General features: G+C 39.8%; 2 protein-coding genes across 3 annotated transcripts; one reads left to right on the top strand and one right to left on the bottom strand.

Annotated features, from left to right (window-relative positions):
- Window positions 1–3,711: 3,711 nt before the first annotated feature.
- On the top strand, window positions 3,712–15,219 carry acp5b (acid phosphatase 5b, tartrate resistant). 2 transcript variants are annotated; one of them, XM_060922107.1, is made up of 6 exons: window positions 3,712–3,885; window positions 4,080–4,270; window positions 10,597–10,760; window positions 10,888–11,079; window positions 13,554–13,701; window positions 13,782–15,219. In XM_060922107.1, exons 1-6 carry the CDS (start codon window positions 3,789–3,791, stop codon window positions 14,019–14,021), a joined length of 1,032 nt encoding a protein of 343 aa, XP_060778090.1. In that variant the 5' UTR covers window positions 3,712–3,788; the 3' UTR covers window positions 14,022–15,219. The 2 variants fall into 2 exon arrangements, with proteins under 2 accessions (XP_060778090.1, XP_060778091.1); XM_060922108.1 differs by having other exon boundaries at window positions 10,633–10,760; window positions 13,782–15,217.
- Window position 15,220: 1 nt separating this feature from the next.
- On the bottom strand, window positions 15,221–22,680 carry f3a (coagulation factor IIIa). The gene is made up of 6 exons (XM_060922109.1): window positions 22,427–22,680; window positions 22,146–22,254; window positions 19,421–19,614; window positions 17,515–17,699; window positions 16,421–16,589; window positions 15,221–15,934 (listed from the first exon to the last, which is right to left on the bottom strand). The coding sequence occupies exons 1-6, from the start codon at window positions 22,509–22,511 to the stop codon at window positions 15,789–15,791; spliced, it is 888 nt and encodes a 295-aa protein (XP_060778092.1). The 5' UTR covers window positions 22,512–22,680; the 3' UTR covers window positions 15,221–15,788.
- Window positions 22,681–22,948: the final 268 nt, after the last annotated feature.

Raw genomic sequence — 22,948 nt, 5'->3', positions numbered from 1 at the left:
AGTCCTTTTGCTAGCTTTAAAAAATTTTGAGCATAGGGGTGAAACCATCATAGTGCTTTTACCACAAAACTCTTCAGAGCATTGTGGGTGGTAGAAATGGGCAACTGGACTTGCTTGAAGATTCTTGAAAACGTTTCACCTCTCGTCCGAAAGGCTTCCTCAGTTCTGTCTGACTAATAGGGAGTATCAGATATTTATCCTCTCCTGAATCAGAATCAGAATTCTGATGACCAGCTCATCTAAGATGTCATTGAGGCATCATGTTGGTGTGGGCCACTGGAGGCTGGGTGTGAACGGCGAGTCATTAGCAACATCAACTTCACTCGGGAGGATGTCAGTGGGAATAATCTAGCCTTCTTGGATTGTGATGTACACATTAGACAAGACAGAAGCCTTAGTATCGAGGTCTACCGGAAACCCACACACACAGACCAGTACCTACTTTTCGACTCTCACCACCCACTGAAACATAAATTGGGGGTCATTAGGACCTTGCAACACAGGGCTCAGAACATTCCTACAACGTTAGAGGGAAAAGAGAAGGAGCAGAATCATATCAAGAAAGCACTTCAGAATTGCGGTTATCCCAACTGGGCTTTCCTAAAGAGCATAAAAAGGAACATAATTGACAAGGATGATAACAGGAACAAACGCAAGAACATTGTCATTCCCTACATTTCTGGTATATCTGAGAAACTCAGGAGGATCTTCTACAAACACAACATTCCGGTACATTTCAGACCCAGTAACACCCTGAAGCAGAAACTGGTCCACCCTAAGGACAGAATACCCAGACACAAACAGGACAACGTAGTGTATGCAATTCAGTGCAGTGAGGTTTGCACGTATATTGGGGAAACAAAACAACCGCTATAGAGATCTTGCAGTCACGTGACCGGAAAGTACACAGCCGCCATCTTGTCGGTAAAAAACACTGCTGAATACTGCTGCACTCGTGTACAAAATGGATAAATTTCAACCGACAGACTACACGGCTCATTTTTCTAATGAACAGATAACTAGATATATGTCTAAAATAAACGACCTACAGATTAGTGACCCTTATCAATTACCGGACGTAGTTTTCACGACCGTGTCAGTGGATATTGAACTGCCAGAGGTGGGATACCCAGATGTGTATAATTACCTCATTAACTTTCCCTCGCTGTTCAGTGGTGAAGCACTGCGTGCTTATAAATCTCTGGACAGTTATCTTTACAGAAATCCAGGATTTGTCAGCTGCCCTGAGATGTGGCATCTTGTAAACAAGAAAATAACAATCCTCATTGGATGGGTAAGTCACTTAAGTATTACTAGTACTGATACTAGATATATCAGTAGTATCTAGTATAACACTGACCAGCCGATTATAGAATAGAATAAGGTAATTCCAGCTGTAATTCCAAATCGTCCATCTTGTTTACCATGGATCTGGCATTGGAGAGATAGAGGCTTGGCAGTGGAGATTTGAGTGGCTGTTTTCTGAGCTTAGTCAACAGGCCAGCTCTGCCTGCAGCCTCGCTTTTGCTTCCTCTCCCGACGCTGCCTCCTTCGCCTGCCAGACCCAAAAACAATCCACGGAGATCCCGCTGGTCTCGCTATCTCGTCCGGAATGTTGTGCATGCGATGGAAATCGCTACAAACCGTCATTTTCTGCTGGAAACCAATGTCCAGTAAGTCCATACGGTTGTAGTGGATATTGAAGTCCGGTACAGACGAACAACACGCAAAAATACACACAAAAAACAAAAAACGTGCACAGGTAGGGAGAGCTTGTAGCCGCAGCCATTGTAGTAGAATTGTATATAGTAGGGTTTTCCAGAAGAAAAGGTAGAAGTAGAAGCAGAAGTAGAACCAGAAGTAGAAGTAGAAGGCGGAAATATGGCTTTTGACCCACAAGATGGCGTCTGTTACAATCTGGATCAGCTGTGACGTCACATGCAAGATCTCTATACAGGCGCTTGGCTCAACACAGGAGAGCCAGCTCCTCAGGCCAGGACTCGGCTGTCTACATTCATCTTAACAACAAAGGACACTCATTTCAGGATTGTAACGTACGCATTTTAGCCAGAGAGGATCATTGGTATGAGCGAGGAGTTAAAGAAGCCATTTTTGTCAACCTGGAACGGCCATCACTGAACAGAGGTGGGGGTCTAAGACTTCATTTATCAACCATCTACAATGCGGTCTTGGACACTCTTTCCAGACGGCTGGGTGTACGCCAGGACCCAGCTGTTTTCGGTGACTCACAGGAGGTACAGAGAGAGTCAGTTTGCCATTGATCACCCTAACGGGCAATCCTTTGATCACCCTAATGACTCGCTGTTCACACCCAGCCTCCAGTGACCCACACCAACATGATGCCTCAATGACACCTTAGATGAGCTGGTCATCAGAATTCTGATTCTGATCCAGGAGAGGTGAAACGTTTTCAAGAATCTTTAAGCAAGTCCAGTTGCCCATTTCTACCACCCACAGTTTACTATGACCTGGATGATTGAGAATCTTCACAGACATCTTCAGAGCATTCTTGTAACAAAGGGTAAATGCTATAATTAAGTGTAAAGTTACACATTTATTATGCTTGGGAGGGCTTTTTTTTATTTAAGAAACCATATTGTGACAGTTTACTGCGTGCAAAACTTACAGATTTTGATAATTATTAATTAACTTGGATGTATAGCATTTCGTGAAAAAAATGGTCGAATGGATTTATAGCATTTTGAGGGAAAAAAACAAAATCATATATATTTTTTTCATTTTGCATGAGTTAAGGATTTTATCAAAACGTCATATGATGCAGAGTAGTTTATAATAAAGTTTTCAAATAACATTATCAGTTTCATTTTTCAATAATGCACAATAAAAAATGGCTTTTTCTCAAACTAGCAAAACTGGATATATAGCATTTTGAGATGAAAGTCTTCATGCATTTTGAGATGAAAGTCTTCATTTGAATTGTGTCAGTTTGGTTGGTATAAACCTGTATTAAGTCCACTTTGATGAGTTGGTAACTAAGAAAAAATACAGACAAAGACAAAGTGAAGAATACTTATTTGACTTTATTTTTCAAGGAAAAAAGTGGAGAATATTTTTCAGAACCCAGGGGGAACCTTGAATACACTTCCGTAGTATGGCCCGATAGTTTGGTTTTTTTTCTACTTAGGGTCATATTTGGGTAATGATTTCTTTTTGAACCCTGTTGGTTTAGTGAAGTCTGCAGCACTTTATCAAGTCTCAGCCCCCACCCTGTTCTTACTAGGTTAAAGGCTGCTCTGTCAGGCTACAGTCAGTTTTATTGGTGCTGCTGTAATGGTGTAACTACAAGCTGCTGTTCCAGTTTCATTAATTGTTAATGAAGAAGCCAGTGAGGTGCCTCAACTCAGTCCTTCTGTAAGAAAATAACATACCATATAGTTTTATTACAATGGATTGGCATTATAATCATTTAATATCAACACCAGCATAAACAGTTTGAGAATGAATAAATCTTATTAGGTATTATGTTTGTTTCTGTCACTGCTGTTATAGCAGTAACATTCAATTGTCTAAACATACACTGGTTGGATTGTTGGTGATTTAGATTACTGCAATGTTGAATTTACTGCCTGAATATGGTGTGATGCACATGTGCACTGCATGACAGTTGTTCCCCTTTGAAGCTGACACAGGAAAGTTTTAAACCACTACCTACTTCCTCATTGTAGTAGAAGAGAAAGCAGATTTCATAACATGAGGCTTCAGTTCTGTTGTTCTGTTTTGCTGTTGTGTTGATAGCGTTATTTGGCATGGACCTCAACCTCAAACACGCCATGGCCTGCCTGACTGCATTACTCCTGTTCATTCTTCAGACCATCCACGGACCATGTCAAGCTCAGGAACAAAGTACACAGTTTATCTCTTTCTAAATACTAGCTCTGTATAGTTTTACATAATCCGACTTAACATAATTTCAAATGTTTGATTAAACAATTGTCTATGTAGCAGGTCTCCATATTTTTATCTATCTATCTATCTATCTATCTATCTATCTATCTATCTATCTATCTATCTATCTATCTATCCTGTTGTCTCCTAAGGTTCTCTGCGTTTTGTTGGTATTGGAGACTGGGGTGGCATTCCCTTCTTTCCCTTCTACACAGCTCATGAAAAGGAGATAGCTCAGGAACTGGGTCGAGTGGCTGAAAGTGTGGGCTTGGATTTTGTCTTGAGTTTGGGAGATCACTTTTATTACACTGGAGTCAAGGACATTGATGATATACGCTTCAAGGTCTGTCATCATTTATGACTGGAGATATCATGGAAACATGTTCCATTTTGTGATTTTGATTGTAAACATGGTCTGATAGATGCAGTTGTAGCTCAGTGATTTAAGGTTCTGACTGGAAGGTTATAAGGTCATATCCTCAGACTGCCTGGCAGAGATTGATGCTTGAGCAAGACCCTTGACCATCAGCTATATCCTTATATTTAAATTTATTCTGTTGGCAAAAGTTTTATCCAGAATGAATTACAGCTGAGCCAATGAGGGTTAAAGTGCTGATGACACGTTTTTGACATCTTTGGCGATGTTTTATAACATAAAAAGTAATTCCCGATGATCCATATATTAATTCACGAAGGCGCCTATTTTACAAGTTATGATAAAAAACGCGGCTATTTGGGCAAATTTGACGGGGCTGCAGCATCCAGGAGACGAAGGAGGAGGAGGAGCTATATGACGTCAGCGAAAGAACCTTCCTCCTAACTTACCAGTTTGTTGTTGATGCGACAGGTGTTCAGTTTATCATTATTAGTATTTTTATTATACATTATTATACATTTATATATATATATATATATATATATATATATATATATATATATATATATTATGCTTTCGCGTTGTGTTGCCGGCTTTTGCTCCAAAACCCACAAGGATGGGGTAAGTTTATTCAAGTTTCCCAGAGATCCCGAGCTGCATGCGAAGTGGGTGAAGCAAGTCAGGCGCACTTGTGACAAGTGGGAGCCCTCACCAACATCCGTCCTGTGCTCTGAACACTTCGATTTGGATTGTTTTGACACCCTTCCCAGCTTAAAGGAATCTCTTGGGTGTGCAGTTCAGCACAAACGTGTGTTACTACCATCAGCAGTGCCTACACAGTGTTGCCAGATTGGGAGGTTTCCCACCCAGTTGGGCGGTTTCAAGTGCATTTTGGTGGGTTTTGAACATATTTTGGGCTGGAAAACGTCAGCAGTATCTAGCAGATACTGCTGACGTTTTCCAGCCCAAAATATGTTCAAAACCCACCAAAATGCACTTGAAACTGCCCAACTGGGCGGGAAACCTCCCAATCTGGCAACACTGCCAGTATTCCGGAGGGGGTCTACTCGTAGCTATGCCGGATCCAAAGACAGTCCTCCTGTCAGAACATGCGTTGTGAACAGGGCTTTGAACCGGTTCAAGGAACGAAAACGAAAACCGGGAACTTTTTCTATTTCACATGGAACAGAAACAAAACCAGAAACTTTATTATTTTTTATGTTCCGGAACAGAAACGCTTATTAAAAATAATGGTAACCGGTTAATACCGGTTTTTATTTCGTTCCTCAAAGTTTCTGTAGCCTACAAATAAAAGTCATTCTTCTCCTGCGCAAGTTTCTATGACCCGCTGGGGTTCACTTCCTGTGTGACGTTCGCTGATTGAATGGAGAGAGCGGGAAGGTGGACTACTAGTGAGTAAGTGCATTACTGAGTGTCTGAGCAAAGAAGAGCCTGAACGTTGCAACCTCCCTATTGGCTGTTTGTAAAAATGTATCAGTTGTTGCCCTTCCCACGGGAATCATCGCGGGCTCGAGAGACAAGACCTGACGAGTTAGTTCGTTGGTAGCAGAACAAAATGTCTGGACACAAATCGGGTTTTCAGAAAAGGAAAGAAAATAAACGGAGGGTCGAAAATACAAAAAAGGAGGCAGAAAATGCAAAACGAGTTTTAAGGTAGGACAAATGGTTACTAACTTTTTAAGGCAGCCCGCCGTGGCTGCAGGCTTTCAGTTGTGTCATTGAATGGTTACTTTTCTGAGGCAGCCCGCCGTGGCTGCCTGCAGGCTTATTTATTATAGCCCATTTAGTTGAAATAGTTGATATAAAATGTTTATAGTTATGTGATGGTTGTCCTGATTTAGACTGGTGTTTTTTTGGGGGTTTTTTTTTTTTTGGGGGGGGGGGGGGGGGGGGGGCGCGCGATGTTGCACCCGGGTCCAGATTAGGGCAGAACCGGCCCTGGCTACATTTCAGGTGTAGTTTGTTTTATGTATGTATGTACTTGCATAGATGTGTACTTGGTCTTCCAATATGGCGCCTAACAAAATCTCGCGGCGCGGTGACGTCATGCGGTAGCCCTCTATAGGGCCTGACTAGCCTTTGGTAACACACTAAACGAATTATCTTTCATTTTTGGCACTTTTTCTGTTTGTGTAGATGGGAAGACATACTGAGAATCCAAATCGCCAACATTTGAAATAATAATTGTTTTGAATTATTTCTTGTCTTATTTAATGAAGGTTGTAATAGAATTAGCCTACATTTGGCTTAAGCTGGATGAGACAGAGACATAATTTTATAGCCATTTGTTAAACAGCTGACAGAGAACGTAATTAACCGTTCCGGGAACGAAATGTTTTTGTTCTAACCGGTTCGGGAACGTCTATTTAATGGTGGAACCCAAAACCAGAAACGTTAAAATTCCGTTTCTGTTCGGAACAAACCAATAGGAAAAAAATTCTGGTTCAAAGCCCTGGTTGTGAAACGACATAAGATAAAGGTACATAGAGCTATAGATTCTACATGATAATCATAAATGTAATCATAAAGTCGGCGTGATATCAGTCATGTATTTGCTTGTGAAAGCTTGCGGCTTTCATGTAACTGCCGCCTAGCAACGAGAGGCAAAGGGTAAAGAGGGTAGGCTATCATAGATTCTATTCGGAAGAGATCAACACAATTCTAGACTCCCAGAAGAGGAAGAGCTAGCACTAGAGAGTTCACCAGCGTTTTCATGCGCCATTTCCATTGAGTAGAACCAGAGTAGAACAGCCAGTGAACCGCAGCGTGTTCTTCCGCTGACGTCACAACATGGCCGCGAGCCACGGACCCAGTTTTCTTGCGCTGTGCAATTAAAAGTTGGATATTCACGTAACAACAGCTTCTTTTCACATAATTATAACAGAAATCTAACATGTTTGCCGTGTTGTATAGTTTATTTAAGAAATTGCATAGAGTCATGTTCGTGTCATCAGCCCTTTAAGGGCCTTCCTCAAGCTCCAACAGTGACAGCTTGGTGGTGCTGGGATTTGAAATGACAGTCTTTCCAGTCATGTATGATGTTAATAAGAGTTTGTAGAGGCGGGATAGCACTCAGATGGCAGTTAACACTATATGGCCTTTCGATTTCGTAAAATCGGTGAAATGTATTTCCCTCTGAAATTTGGTCATTGCGATATATTGTTATTTCTGTAATATCTAAAAAAAAATACCCAGACCATTCTGTGGCTGGGAAGTTATTTAATTTGAGGGGATTCCCGAGCAAATAATGTGCATGAAATCACTCGCTTCATGCAGTCAAGCAGACAGAAGAAGTCCCTCTGCGCATGCGAAGGTTTACCTTCTTCTTTTCTTTCTTCTGTTGGGTTTTCCATCATGCGGCATCCAGTGTTGCATTACTGCCATCTACAGGTTTACCTTGACCATGCACTGACAGTTACATCATTCTGTCGCTAAACGAACAGCTGATCACACCGAGATGTTCGCTGACTGCCGATATTTATTAGTTTGGTCCTGCGTTTCCTCTCCTTTGCAACATAATGTCTTTTCTTCTCGATTTCCATTACTGTAGTTCGTCTTTCACATTTCATTCACACACTCACGTCTTCCATTTTTCTCTCCTGTTTCAAATTTGTATCCCACAATGCCTTGCGCAAACTGGGAAAGCCCACCACGTGATGCATGACATAGTATCTTGAATTGGGTCATGTTGAAGCAGGAAAAAATTGCGGAGAATTTAGGGCCATGTGGCCCTAAATTCATTAATTGTTCTATTTAAAAAATCTAATAAAATTGGAAGTCTGTGATTCAATTTCAGTAGCTTTCGGTCCACTAAACAAAAATAATTGGGTGTCAGGGAAAATTCTTTTTATGACCTACACTTGAAAAATCTGAAAGGCAGTCTAGCTTTAAAAGTAGATGGCCTTTTGATTTCATAAAATCTGTGAAATTTAGTTCCCTCTGAAATTTGGTCATTGTAATATATTCTCATCTCATCTCATTATCTGTAGCCGCTTTATCCTGTTCTACAGGGTCGCAGGCAAACTGGAGCCTATCCCAGCTGACTACGGGCAAAACGCGGGGTACACCCTGGACAAGTCGCCAGGTCATCACAGGGCTGTAATATATTGTTATTTCTGTAATATCTAAAAAAAAAATACCCAGACCATTCTGTGGCTGGGAATTTATTTAATTTGAGGGGATTCCCGAGCAAATAATGTGCATGAAATCGCTCACTTTACGCAGTCCAGCAGACAGAGGAAGTCCCTGTGCGCATGCGCAGGTTTACTTGCCTCTTTGTTTTCTTTCTTCTGTTGGGTTTTCCATCATGTGGCATCCATGGTGTTGCATTACTGCCATCTACAGGTTTACCTTGACCGTGCACTGACAGTTACATCATTTTGTCGCTAAACAAACAGCTGATCACACCGAGGCGCTCGCTGACTGTCGACATTTATTAGTTTGGTCCTGCGTTTCCTTTCCTTCGCAACATAACATCTTTTCTTCTCGATTTCTGTTACTATAGTTGGTCTTTCACGTTTCATTCGCACACTCACGTCCTCCATTTTTCTCTCCTGTTTCAAATTTGTATCCCACAATGTCTTGCGCGAGCGGGGAAAGCCCACCACGTGATGCATGATGTAGTATCTTGGTTTGGGTTGAGGTGAAGCAAGAAAAAATAGCAGAGACTTTAGGGCCACGTGGCCCTAAATTAATTAATTGTTCTATTTTTTTTTTTTTAAAACCTAATAAAATTGGAAGTCTGTGATTCTAATTCAGCAGCTTTCGGTCCACTAAACAAAAATAATTGGGTGTCAGGGAGAATTCTTTTTATCACCTACGCTTGAAAAATCTTAAAGGCAGTCTACCTTTAAAGGGCTGATGACACGAACATGACTCTATGCAATTTCTTAAATAAACTATACAACATGGCAAACATGTTAGATTTCTGTTATAATTACGTGAAAAGAAGCTGTTGTTACGCGAATATCCAACTTTTAATTGCACAGCGCAAGAAAACTGGGTCCGTGGCTCGCGGCCATGCTGTGACGTCAGCGGAAGAACACGCTGCGGTTCACTGGCTGTTCTACTCTGGTTCTACTCAATGGAAATGGTGCATGAAAACGCCGGTGAACTCTCTAGTGCTAGCTCTTCCTCTTCTGGGAGTCTAGAATTGTGTTGATCTCTTCCGAATAGAATCTATGATAGCCTACCCTCTTTACCCTTTGCCTCTTGTTGCTAGGCGGCAGTTACATGAAAGCCGCAAGCTTTCACAAGCAAATACATGACTGATATCACGCTGACGTTATGATTACATTTATGATTATCATGTAGAATCTTTAGCTCTACGTACCTTTATCTTATGTCGTTTCACAACACATGTTCTGACAGGAGGACTGTCTTTGGATCCGGCATAGCTACTAGTAGACCCCCTCCGGAATACTGGCAGTGTTGCCAGATTGGGATTTTTCCCGCCCAGTTGGGCGGTTTCAAGTGCATTTTGGTGGGTTTTGAACATATTTTGGGCTGGAAAACGTCAGCAGTCCCTCCAAAATGCACTTGAAACCGCCCAACTGGGCGGGAAACCTCCCAATCTGGCAACACTGTGTAGGCACTGCTGATGGTAGTAACACACGTTTGTGCTGAACTGAACACCCAAGAGATTCCTTTAAGCTGGGAAGGGTGTCAAAACAATCCAAATCAAAGTGTTCAGAGCACAGGACGGATGTTGGTGAGGGCTCCCACTTGTCACGAGTGCGCCTGACTTGCTTCACCCACTTCGCATGCAGCTCGGGATCTCTGGGAAACTTGAATAAACTTACCCCATCCTTGTGGGTTTTGGAGCAAAAGCCGGCAACACAACGCGAAGGCATAATAACTATAATATAAAATGTCTAATAAAAATACTAATAACGATAAACTGAACACCTGTCGCATCAACAACAAACTGGTAAGTTAGGAGGAAGGTTCTTTCGCTGACGTCATATAGCTCCTCCTCCTCCTTCGTCTCCTGGGTGCTGCAGCCCCGTCAAATTTGCCCAAATAGCCGCGTTTTTAATCATAACTTGTAAAATAGGCGCCTTCGTGAATTAATATATGGATCATCGGGAATTACTTTTTATGTTATAAAACATCGCCAAAGATGTCAAAAACGTGTCATCAGCACTTTAATATTAAACACACTACTGCTGCTAACAAATGTATGATAAATGTGCCATCTGGTGGAATTAATATTACATGCAAGAATTTCACTATTTCAAAGTCACTATTTAGTTTTTCTCTATTTGTTCCAGAGTCTTGGATTTGAATTTCACTCGTTCTGTTTTCAGGCTACATTTGAGCATGTGTTCTCTCATCCAGCTCTTATTGGTGTTCCATGGTATTTAGTGGCAGGAAATCATGATCACTTGGGAAACGTATCTGCTGAGATCGCCTATTCAACCAGATCAGAGAGGTGGTAAGTGTGTGCCAACAATTATACTTTCTCAGCTGTGGTATCACAACATGTTGCGCTCTGTATGAATTTCTCATAAGAGTTGGCCAACAAAATGTATACTACAAAGTGACATTTCATCAATCCATAGGCATTTCCCTGAGCTCTATTATGAGTTGCAATTTAAGATTCCTCACACCAACATCTCCATGACGGTCCTGATGATAGACACAGTGGTTCTGTGTGGGAACACTTATGAAGGAGACCAGCCCCAAGGACCAGAGGACCTTAATCATGCAGAACAGCATTTTGAGTGGATCAAAAGGACACTGCAAAATACCAAGTAAGATTTGCCAGTTCAGAATGAAAGCAGACACATACATTTAACTGAACAAACACAAGTTGAAGCACAATTCACAAGACAAAATCAAGTCAGCTTAAGTAAAGTGGTGCTTGAAAGTTTGTGAACCCTTTAGAATTTTCTATATTTCTGCATAAATATGACCTAAAACATCATCAGATTTTCACACAAGTCCTAAAAGTAGATAAAGAGAACCCAGTTAAACAAATGAGACAAAAATATTATACTTGGTCATTTATTTATTGAGGGAAATGATCCAATATTACATATCTGTGAGTGGCAAAAGTATGTGAACCTTTGTTTTCAGTATCTGGTGTGACCCCCTTGTGCAGCGATAACTGCAGCTAAACGTTTCCAGTAACTGTTGATCAGTCCTGCACACCGGCTTGGAGGAATTTTAGCCCATTCCTCCATACAGAACAACTTCAACTCTGGGATGTTGGTGGGTTTCCTCACATGAACTGCTCGCTTCAGGTCCTTCCACAACATTTTGATTGGATTAAGGTCAGGACTTTGACTTGGCCATTCCAAAACATAACTTTATTCTTCTTTAACTATTCTTTGGTAGAACGACTTGTGTGCTTAGGATCATTGTCTTGCTGCATAACCCACCTTCTCTTGAGATTCACTTCATGAACAGATGTCCTGACATTTTCCTTTAGAATTCGCTGGTATAATTCAGAATTCATTGTTCCATTGACGATGGCAAACCGTCCTGGCCCAGATGCAGCAAAACAGGCCCAAGCCATGATACTACCACCACCATGTTTCACAGATGGGATAAGGTTCTTATGCTGGAATGCAGTGTTTTCCTTTCTCCAAACATAACGCTTCTCATTTAAACCAAAAAGTTCTATTTTGGTCTCATCCATCCACAAAACATTTTTCCAATAGCCTTCTGGCTTGTCCACATGATCTTTAGCAAACTGCAGATGAGCAGCAATGTTCTTTTTGGAGAGCAGTGGCTTTCTCCTTGCAACCCTGCCATGCACACCATTGTTGTTCAGTGTTCTCCTGACGGTGGACTCATGAACATGAACATTAGCCAATGTGAGAGAGGCCTTCAGTTGCTTAGAAGTTACCCTGGGGTCCTTTGTGACCTCGCCGATTATTACACACCTTGCTCTTGGAGCGATCTTTGTTGGTCCACCACTCATGGGGAGGGTAACAATGGTCTTGAATTTCCTCCATTTGTACACAATCTGTCTGACTGTGGATTGGTGGAGTCCAAACTCTTTAGAGATGGTTTTGTAACCTTTTCCAGCCTGGTGAGCATCAACAATGCTTTTTCTGAGGTCCTCAGAAATCTCCTTTGTTTGTGCCATGATACACTTCCACAAACGTGTCATGAAGATCAGACTTTGATAGATCCCTGTTCTTTAAATAAAACAGGGTGCCCACTCACACCTGATTGTCATCCCATTGATTGAAAACACCTGACTCTAATTTCACCTTCAAATTAACTGCTAATCCTAGAGGTTCACATACTTTTGCCACTCACAGATATGTAATATTGGATCAATTTCCTCAATTAATATATGACCAAGCATAATATTTTTGTCTCATTTGTTTAACTGGGTTCTCTTTATCTACTTTTAGGACTTGTGTGAAAATCTGCCGATGTTTATGCAGAAATATAGAAAATTCTAAAGGGTTCACAAACTTTCAAGCACCACTGTACCTGAGAGTAAACCACAGACTGGTAGGAAGTGTAATGACTAAGCTAAAAAAAAGGGTATTTTTCCTTCACAAAAGTTGTATGAATCCTTTAAAAGGAATGTTAGGATGTTGAAGCATGTTTTTAGAAGGCCTGACCTGCCACACTTCTCTGTGTACACATATCCATAAGCACATATCCCTAAAAATGGATAGTATTCAACATTACCATCACACCCAACAAATTCTTATTCATGCTTGAATAGATATGAGTAAATATTATGGAAGCAAAGAATCCAAATTAGACAGGCACACCCTGTCTTCATGTTAAAACTATTAATATTATAGTCATGTTGTCTGTTGTTGCCCAAATGAGGATGGGTTCCCTTTTGAGTCTGGTTCCTCTCGAGGTTTCTTCCTCATGTCGTCTGAGGGAGTTTTTCCTTGCCACAGGCGTGCTCATTGGGGATAGATTAGGGATAAAATTAGCTCATGTTTTAAGTCGTTCAAATTCTGTAAAGCTGCTTTGCGACAATGTTTATTGTTAAAAGCGCTATACAAATAAACTTGACTTGACACCCCACACCATAGTAAAGCATGATCTCTTGTGTAAAATGTCTTGCATAACTCAGTTTTACTTGGTATATCTTGAAGACTTCACCAGTTTGCCTTCAGATGTAAGAATAAACTTGACCTACTAGTGCAACATAATTAAAATACCTGGATGACAGAACTTTAAAAAATTGCAGAATTGTTTAAAAAAAAAAAAAACTTCGTTCTGACCTGTTATTCCCTCTTAGGTCTGAGTATGTGGTGGTGGCTGGCCACTACCCTGTGTGGTCCATCGGTCACCATGGTCCTACTCACTGTCTGGTAAAGGAACTGAGACCACTGCTGAAGAAGTACAACGTCACTTTATATCTGAGTGGTCATGACCATAATTTGCAGGTGAACACCTTTTTTAATCAAATTTAATTCACATTGACATGGAACACTATTTTAAAATACTTTCTTTCATCTTCCATTAGTTTATTAGAGAAGAGGATGGAAGTGCATTTGTTGTCAGTGGGAGCGGATTTGTCCTTTCCAACTCCACTCATCACAAGAAGAGCCTCCCGTCATCTTGGCAAGTGTTTTCTAGCGCTGTGAATCACACATTAGGTGGTTTTGCATACTTTGAGGTGACCGAGAACAAGATGTCAATTAATTACGTGCAGTTAGATGGGAAGTGTGTGTATCAGACCTCTTTGCCTAAACGCACCATATGACAGACTGAAGGAGGCTTATTAATGAAGTGGCTCTGAATGAACTGAGCAAAACTGAGTTTCATTTATTTTAACTAGCCTCATTGTACCTGATCTGATAATACAACCCCAGTTCCAAAATAATTGAGATGCTGTGTAAACTGTAAATAAAAACAGAATTAATGATTTACAAGTCATGGAAACCCTATATTTCATTGAAAATAGTACAAAGACAACATATCAAATATTGACACTAAGAATTATTTTTAAATATATGCTCGTTTTGAATTTGATGCCAGTAACACATTTAAAAAAAGTTGGGACAGGGGTATTTTGTTTTATCAGATCATAGAACACAATTCCAGTCAAAGTTGTAGTAGAGTTTCGCAAACTTCACTTACAGGTCTGCTTAACTGACAGGAAAAGCTTTTTTTTTTTTTTCTAGCATGCCTTCCAAACAATCTGTTAGCATTGAGGTGGTGTCTGATTGTGATTTTGGAGATTTGGAAACCCCAAGATTTTACTTTTTCTTGAAATTCACCAAGAGTGATTTTTCCCCCTCTTTTCCCATCCTCCTCACTGTACACGGGGGCAAAATAAACTTGGGACCTCTTCCAGGCAAGTTTGTAACAGTTCCAATTGGTGTCCACATTATTATTATTATTTTTTTTTGCCCTAATGGATATTTTCAGGCGAGTAGCTTTTTTTTTTTTAAATAACCATTCCTTGACTTATGAAGGTCAACACAGCTCTCCCTCATTTGGTTTTTACGTTCTCTTATCTGTCCCATGTTGATGGATGACTAAGGGAATTTGGTCTCTGTGTCGCCTCATATTTGAACCCCGGTTAATCAGGAAGCCATGGATTACAGCTTGAAAGTTCCTACACGCTCCATTCAACTCAGAAATGTACAATTTAAATGGGAAACATGCTTCAGTTACATTGTGTTCACTATAATTTCCAAGGGTGCCAATAATAGTGGCACGTGTTTTTGTTGAAAATAATTATTTCTTGATGAGTGATTTGTTTTTGTTTTTTCCTCTGAATAAATTTTTAAATTAAATTTTCTATTAAAATTTCTCATTTTTTCAGTGTGAGATGAAGCTACTTCACCAGAAGGTGGATTTTTTCTAACCATTTTTTACTAATCCTTACAAGGGGGGCCAATAATCATGGAGGGCACTGTATGTCTGAAACAGTATAAACAGCAATAAACACACAAATTTACATGAACTGAGAGAATTTATTTGAAGTTCAAAATGTAATGAAAAAGAAAGCCTTTTCCCATAGATTTCACGTTTCTATAAAGTCATGACTTTCGTGACCATGGATATTCTCTCTAGTTTTCCGACTAAAGATGTATGTATACATTTTAAAATTTATGTATGTTAAATTTTACATCTATTAAATTAGCAAACTCCAAAACAATAAATATGATTTTGCTATAAACTATCACTTTTTTAAAACTATAAAAATAAAACATCTAGTATAAAAGTAGTACTGTTGTTTCAGAAAGGTAGTGCTTATGAAATACTTAAAACAAAAAAAAATACAGTAGATAATCCCAGTGAATGAACATACTGATTTAACAAAAGAGCAAGAACATCTGCAGACATCTGTCGGAGAGTAAATCCTACTGTAATTTCTACCTTGTTTAGTTTCACAGAAACTAAATGAATTACAGAGTTTTACACTGTAATGTTGCCACAAGGATGATTCGAAAGACTGAGTCCTGTTTTGTACAGTACCGTGTATTCCCATGAGCATCACATTCTGTGTTCAGAGAGGTTCTCACACGCCCTTTAATGGTACTCCCTCTTTTTCTCTGTTCTTTGCTTCCTTTTGTCGTTTGGAGACAATAACTATGGCAGCAATCACTGCTGATATTATGATAATGACGACCAGGATACCTCCAGCAATCACTGCAAAGTTATAATCTAAAAGAAAGGAAATGAAGAGGATTGGTAACTTGTGTATTTAGAGGATACTGATGATAACATGCCAATACATGTATTTTTGTACAAAAAAAATGCTTAAAACTCGGATTGGTTTGGTTCTCTGTCTGACAGACCTATTCAACATGCTGATGAGATCAGTGTTACTGTCGATTGGGTTAAAATTACATGTTACCTGTAGTAATACCTCTGTAACATTTATTTTAATGTACCTGTGATATAAACCATTATTAATGATAAATGTAAATATCTTTTTCCACAAACAGAGCATCAAGCTTAAACCACAATGCCAACCTTTAAAAATGTGAGGCAAACTTTCTGAGAATTTCTCACTTTATTTCTCTGCTACAATAGAGTAGTGTAATGAATATGCCTTCAACTCTGGGAAAAGGTTTACACTGGAGAATGCATGTTAACTGCCACCAAATACATTGAGAGGTACACACTGGAGCTCTGTTAAAATCTTACCATCATAAAAAGGCCTGTCTTCCGCTGGAAAGCACTGAACCTGGCTCAACTCTCCAAGCTGTTTGTTAATTTTCCGGGTGGGAATGTAGACTTGCACATTGAAGCAGTAACTCTTTCCTCTATCCAGACCTGTCACCTCTATACGTCTGCTCACGCTTGTCTTCTCTTTCTGAGCGGGAAAACACATTGCAATTTTTATACAGTATATTTTATATCTTATTTTATCTTACAGCAAATGTAGCAGATGACACTTTCAGGCTCCTTTTCAAATTACACTGCATATCAAAATAGATAAAGGTCAAAATAGGTCCATATATAAACTTCCTACACGGCTGCAAGTTTGACATAGACCAGGCAAAAACAACCAGGCTCCTGATGTTTAACTCGGCTGTTTCCCCATGTTAAATATGCCACTAGCAAATACATCTCTCTATCTGTCTTTTCCAGTGTATATAAAAAAGCTCTCTTATTGATGCAGAACATGTATCCCCCCCCAACAATTCAAATATTAGGATCCTATCCAAGCTGACTACAGGCGAGAGGTGGGGTACACCCTGAACAAGTCGCCAGGTCGTCACAGGGCTGACACAGAGACAAACAACCATTCACACTCACATTCACACCTATGGTCAATTTAGAGTCACCAGTTAACCTAACCTGCATGTCTTTGGACTGTGGGGGAAACCGGAGCACCCGGAGGAAACCCACGCGGACACGGGGAGAACATGCAAACTCCGCACAGAAAGGCACTCGCCGGCCACGGGGCTTGCTGTGAGGCGACAGCGCTAACCACTACACCACTGTGCCACCCTATATATATATATATATATATATATATATATATATATATATATAGATATAGATATAAACAAACATCACTAGTCATAGAAAACTGGTCAGTTTTATCTTAGAATGAACAATAATATCCATAAGAATCTGCTGACAATTTAATACAATGTGGTATAGATTTATTATGTAATTTTGTAATAAGCTCATATGTGTGCCTGAAATGGTTCACTGCTCTTGCACAACACAGTTACATTATCAGATATCAGAAAGAATGTTGTAATGTTGTAAAGGTAATCATCCCTTACCTTTCCAGAGCTCCTGGCTTTACTGTAAATGACCTTGTATTGCAGATCATTTTTAAAGATATCCTGAATCGTTCGCTGCTTGTTCTGTGCGTCAAAGAGTGCTGTTGGGATATCTTCTATGTAGAGGTTCATCGTCCGTTCATCCTCACTCAGCGTAATGTTAAAATTAGGGCTGCCTATGACAGCTAGACAAAAATAGAGCACAAATGAGAATTTAAAAATGGGTCGTTCATTTTTGCTATTAAAGCCAAACAGAACTCAAAAAATAAATGCCATTTTCCGATAACCCAAGTGCCCTGCATTTTAATTAAAAATAAAACTTTATAGCAACAATTTATCTATTTTAAAAGTTGTGATATTGCTAAGAATAGGCTTCCCTGGACACAGTCATTTGCACTGAAACTTGATATTCACTTGTGACATAGCTTAGTCACTAGTACACCGTTTACCTTCGTAACACAGAGCCATCAAATAAAAACTTCTAATTTAAAAAAAAAATCCCCTGGCACGCCGCTGCTCACTGCTCTGGATATGTGTGTGCTCACTGCTCACTTGTGTGTGTGTGTGTGTGTGTGTGTGTGTGTGTGTGTGTGTGTGTGTGTGTGTGTGTGTGTGTTTTCACTGCATCAGATGGGTTAAATGCAGAGAAAGAACTTCACTGTGCTGTAATGTGTATGTGACAAAGGTTTCTAATTCTAAAAGTCTAATCAGAAATTTTCTGTATCCATGAGATTTTTACTGCCAACAAAATACGCGAATCAACAGACTTCACTTTTATCAAGTTTAAATCTCACTCGGCTAGATAACGCACACGCAGTACTAATACAGATACTAGTAAACAGTGGACATTGTCATAGGAATGTGATACTTGACATTTAAAAAGATCACTTTTCTCAGTGAAGAAAAACAAACAAAAGCACGTCACATAAAAATACAAGGAAAAATTAATTAAAAAAAAAAATGTGAGTAGTTGGCGATGGAGCGTTTATAAGCGGCAAAGCAGCTGCCCACTGCCCTGGGTATGTGTGTGCTCATTGCTCATTTGTGTGTGTGTGTGTGTGTGTGTGTGTGTGTGTGTGTGTGTGTGTGTGTGTGTGTGTGTTCCCTGCTTCAGATGGGTTAAAGCAGAGCCTAAATTCCCCTCGGGGATTAATAAAGTATACAAATTAAAAAAAAAAATTGCTGGCTGCCGGCGGTTATTGACAGCGCTGCTATGTCTGGGATTTAAATATCTTATGCATGTAAGCTTGGCCAAGTGCATTTGATAGATTGCATTATGGTTATGAACAAGTCTGAATTATCACTCATTACTGCTCCTGTCTCTGTAATCTTTTCCCACGTGACGCATTCCACTGTTAAGTGGTCCTTGCAAATCACCTTGTGCTTGCCGAAATGAAATGAATCCACAGTGTGACCAGTGCCAATAAAATGCAGCCATTTTGCTGCTTGCGCCTTCAAAGTAATATCTTTTATAGGATTGGGGAGAGCAAGCAACGATTTCCCTTTGCGACATTCGGGTTTATTTTTTACATCCAAACACTTGACACTCGGGCATCTTCAGAGTTGTTTACAACAATTTAGAAGCGATGTATCCACTAGATCTAAGCCTAGGTAAGTCATGTGGTGAGTAAGATACGTCACTATCCCAGATTCCCTTGTGTAATTTGCACTCACTGGGCAATATCTGAACCACAGATAGAGTAAAATGGCAGTGTCCAAGGAAACTTTACTTTAAAAGAAAAACAATTTGTGCACAGTATACAGGTACAAATATGAGCGAATGAATATCTGAACATGTCTTGTATGGATATTATCTGTCAGTATAAAGGAGTTTGTTTTTGGGTTTTGTTTGGCTTCAAACAACATAAACCATATGGAATTAAACACATATTTTACATAAACTTACTGTCAGTATAAGGGCAGAACTGAGCAGATTCTGTGCGGGGGAACTCGATGAGACTAGAGGACATGCCCTTCAGAGGTGTTGACAGAACATCTGCGCTGTACTTGATTTTCAGATCTGTGAGTTGGTTTGTGAGGTCACATTCGGTTTTGTTCATCTGAATGCAGTGAGTGGCTCTATGATTGTCCCCACCCAATCTGGAAGCATTATATTGAGCCAGGTTATAAACCCATCACACAAAAGCTTTCAAGTAACTGAAGCATGCTGGAACATGCAAAGGGTGTGGATTTTTGCAGTACACCAAGCACTAATGCTGAAAATGATCAAAATCCTAATATAACATGTATATTGCTTAATCTTCATCCTTAGCTTGTATGGTGTTAATTACCCCGTCTTATTATTTATTGATTCATCATAAATCATATTCAGTAACAACTATGCATTATGCAGTAACTACAGTGAAAAGAAGGAAAATTGATTAAAGGACTGTGGAATGTTATTGCTTACCACTGGCTCTTGGAAGTTTAAAGAGTTAATTTAACACGTAAAGTAACAGTACCAAAAAGTTATATTTAAAACATGTAAAGCTAGTCCTTCTTAAAAAGACTTTATCTAGCAGTAACAGGTTTGCTATATGAAGCCAGCCAGGTTTGTCCCCAGTAAGCACAAAGACTTTTCAAAGACGTGAAAATGGCACCTTTGGCATTGTTAACAGTATGACTCCATTTCAGCCAAAATAAAAGATTTTTACATTTCAATCTTAATTCATTCATATTGAGTAACCACTTTATCCAGGTCAGGGTTTCGGTGGATCAGGAACCATCCCAGGAGCACTGAGCATACATTTCGGACACACCCTGACTAAGAAGCCAGTCCATCACAGGACACCACACACACACAGACAGAGTCTAGGAGCAATTAAACACAGTCAGTCCACCTACTAGTATGTTTTTAGCAGGTGGAACAAAACCCCATAAACATGAGGAGAACATGTACAGCAAGCCCACACAGAGAGTTACATAAGCTCAGGATCAAACCACGGACGCTGGAGCTGTGAGACTACAACACTACCTGCTCTGCAACAAATACCACCACCCCCTCACACTTAATTTCATCGTTTTAATGGTAATTCTTAATACATACAAGCCATCAAACTTAAAAAGATCAAAGAAGATGTATATTTAAGGACCAAAATAAGGTGGACCAGGAACAACATACAACAAACTAATAATAAAATGAACTAATATCGGTGTTTTGAAATGGGTCCATTTAAGTCAAGAGAGAGACTGGTCCAGTAATGAACATCTATGTGCTTACTGGGTCCTTAAATGGCCTGCAATCATAAACTTGATGGGGGAATTATCTTGTTTTAGACGACTGGTTGTTGTGGTCTTGTGCAGTGGTCTCCCAGAACCCCAATCCCCCGCTTGAGTTTTAGTTTTGGCGGCACTTAAATAGTCCATGGTATATCAGGAAAATATATGAGACATATATCGCACATATTCAAAATGTCTTTACAAGCCTGCACTAGGAGAAAATGTGAATTTAATTGCATTTAATCTAAACCTTAAAGGAACCTTAAATTTAGTAGCGTATTTAAGTTCAGTTTAAGACCAGCTCTTAAATTTAGTAGTAAATTTACTGAATGTTTTAAATTCATTAAATACACTAGTGACCTGGCGGCATGGTGGTGTAGTGGTTAGCGCTGTCGCCTCACAGCAAAAAGGTCCGGGTTCGAGCCCCATGGCCGGCGAGGGCCTTTCTGTGCGGAGTTTGCATGTTCTCCCCGTGTCCGCGTGGGTTTCCTCCGGGTGCTCCGGTTTCTCCCACAGTCCAAAGACATGCAGGTTAGGTTAACTGGTGACTCTAAATTGACCGTAGGTGTGAATGTGAGTGTGAATGGTTGTCTGTGTCTATGTGTCAGCCCTGTGATGACCTGGCGACTTGTCCAGGGTGTACCCCGCCTTTCGCCCGTAGTCAGCTGGGATAGGCTCCAGCTTGCCCTGTAGAACAGGATAAAGCGGCTAGAGATAATGAGATGAGATGAGATATTCAAAATGTCTTTACAAGCCTGCACTAGGAGAAAATGTGAATTTAATTGCATTTAATCTAAACCTTAAAGGAACCTTAAATTTAGTAGCACATTTAAGTTCAGTTTAAGACCAGCCCTTAAATTTAGTAGTAAATTTACTGAACGTTTTAAATTCATTAAATACACTAGTAACCTTAAGACCCTTTATTGGCGTTCTTAAAAGCAACAGTGCATTTAAATGTTAAATTTAGTAACTTTAAGTGACAAACGTTCTTTTTAACAACATTCCGTTATCTTTACGGAAAGTCACTTAAAGTAATACTATAAGAATTCTTCAAGTTATAAGTAAATAATGTGTTAAAATGACCAAAAGTTCTGTTGTCCCAATCTGGACATAGAGATGTGTTAAAAAACAACGCAAGTTGTGTTATTTTCAACACATGTGTTTTAAGAGTGTGTGTTAATCCATGTTCACATCTGATCTGTTTAGAAAATAATGCCTACCACATGGAAGATGGCTATTTTATTAATAAAAATCAGTTTTTACTAAAAGTGTTCATTTCCCCTATGTATGGTCCACTCTGTGTTTTTGTCAGCCATCCAGACAGTCAGGATATATACAGGTTTTAAAAATAAATCAGTAGGTAGGCAACCCTTCAGACAATGTGTGTGTGTGTGTGTGTGTGTGTTTCTTACTTTGAGTATTCCACAGTGTAGGAATAGTTAATAGGGTGAAGTTTCCATGTTAATAACGTCTTGAAATTGAAAGAATCCCAAGTGACATTCTGAGCTGTTGGGAAACTTCCTGCACACACAAACGGAAAGGATACAAAACCACACCGGACATTACCATGATGACTGACCGAGTGAAGTGGTCAAACCAGACAGATCCGAAACACTGAGTAATTATACTAATAATGACAAATAAAAAGGGGGGAGAAGAAGAAGCAGAAGAGACGTATCTAATGAGGACTCACCTGAAACTGAAGTGTTCAGTAAGAGCAGCAAACCCACACCCGCACTCACAAAGCGCCAGTGTTTCTCTGCTCCACTCTTCTTCATTTTAGTCTCACAAGGTTATTAAAGTTATAAAAGCGCTACTGTGGATCAAGTCCCACTTTTGTAAGCAGGTTAAACTCCTGCCTGGACGGTTTACTGAGTTCAGTAGTAAATGCGGCTGTAGTCACCGGCGCGCAACATACATCTGGGACTGAAGCGCAAGCACTTATGGGCTGCAATAAAGAACGGACGGGTTGCCCATATAAGGGTGTTCCGTTTCGGGTACGTGCTTTGATGAGAGACTTTATTTGCGGAAATTTTCCAGATAATCAGCGACCTCACTACCTTTAATCCAGTGATTAATACTGCACATGATTATACACATCTATTTTTAAATTAATAACCTACCAGGTCATTATTTCACAAAAAGATGGCGGTGGAGTAAGCCATTCATAGACTGTTACCCCATTGAAATGTTATTAAAACTAATTTTCGAACAT

This window comes from Neoarius graeffei, chromosome 5 (assembly GCF_027579695.1).
Source record: "Neoarius graeffei isolate fNeoGra1 chromosome 5, fNeoGra1.pri, whole genome shotgun sequence".
Lineage (NCBI taxonomy): Eukaryota > Metazoa > Chordata > Actinopteri > Siluriformes > Ariidae > Neoarius > Neoarius graeffei.
The sequence above is the reverse complement of the archived record's forward strand: the minus strand, read 5'-3'. Positions and strand labels throughout refer to the sequence as shown.

Bases quoted from the DNA above. Each gene is read 5' to 3' on its own strand.
- acp5b (XM_060922107.1), top strand. From the start codon at position 3,789: ATGGACCTCAACCTCAAACACGCCATGGCCTGCCTGACTGCATTACTC. The intron at 3,886-4,079 runs GTACACAGTTTA...TTGTCTCCTAAG, and splicing joins ATGTCAAGCTCAGGAACAAA to GTTCTCTGCGTTTTGTTGGT. The intron at 13,702-13,781 runs GTGAACACCTTT...ATCTTCCATTAG, and splicing joins GTCATGACCATAATTTGCAG to TTTATTAGAGAAGAGGATGG.
- f3a (XM_060922109.1), bottom strand. From the start codon at position 22,511: ATGAAGAAGAGTGGAGCAGAGAAACACTGGCGCTTTGTGAGTGCGGGT. The intron at 17,700-19,420 runs GTAAGTTTATGT...ATTTTTGTCTAG, and splicing joins GTTCTGCCCTTATACTGACA to CTGTCATAGGCAGCCCTAAT. The intron at 15,935-16,420 runs GTAAGATTTTAA...CCTTTCTTTTAG, and splicing joins AGACAGGCCTTTTTATGATG to ATTATAACTTTGCAGTGATT.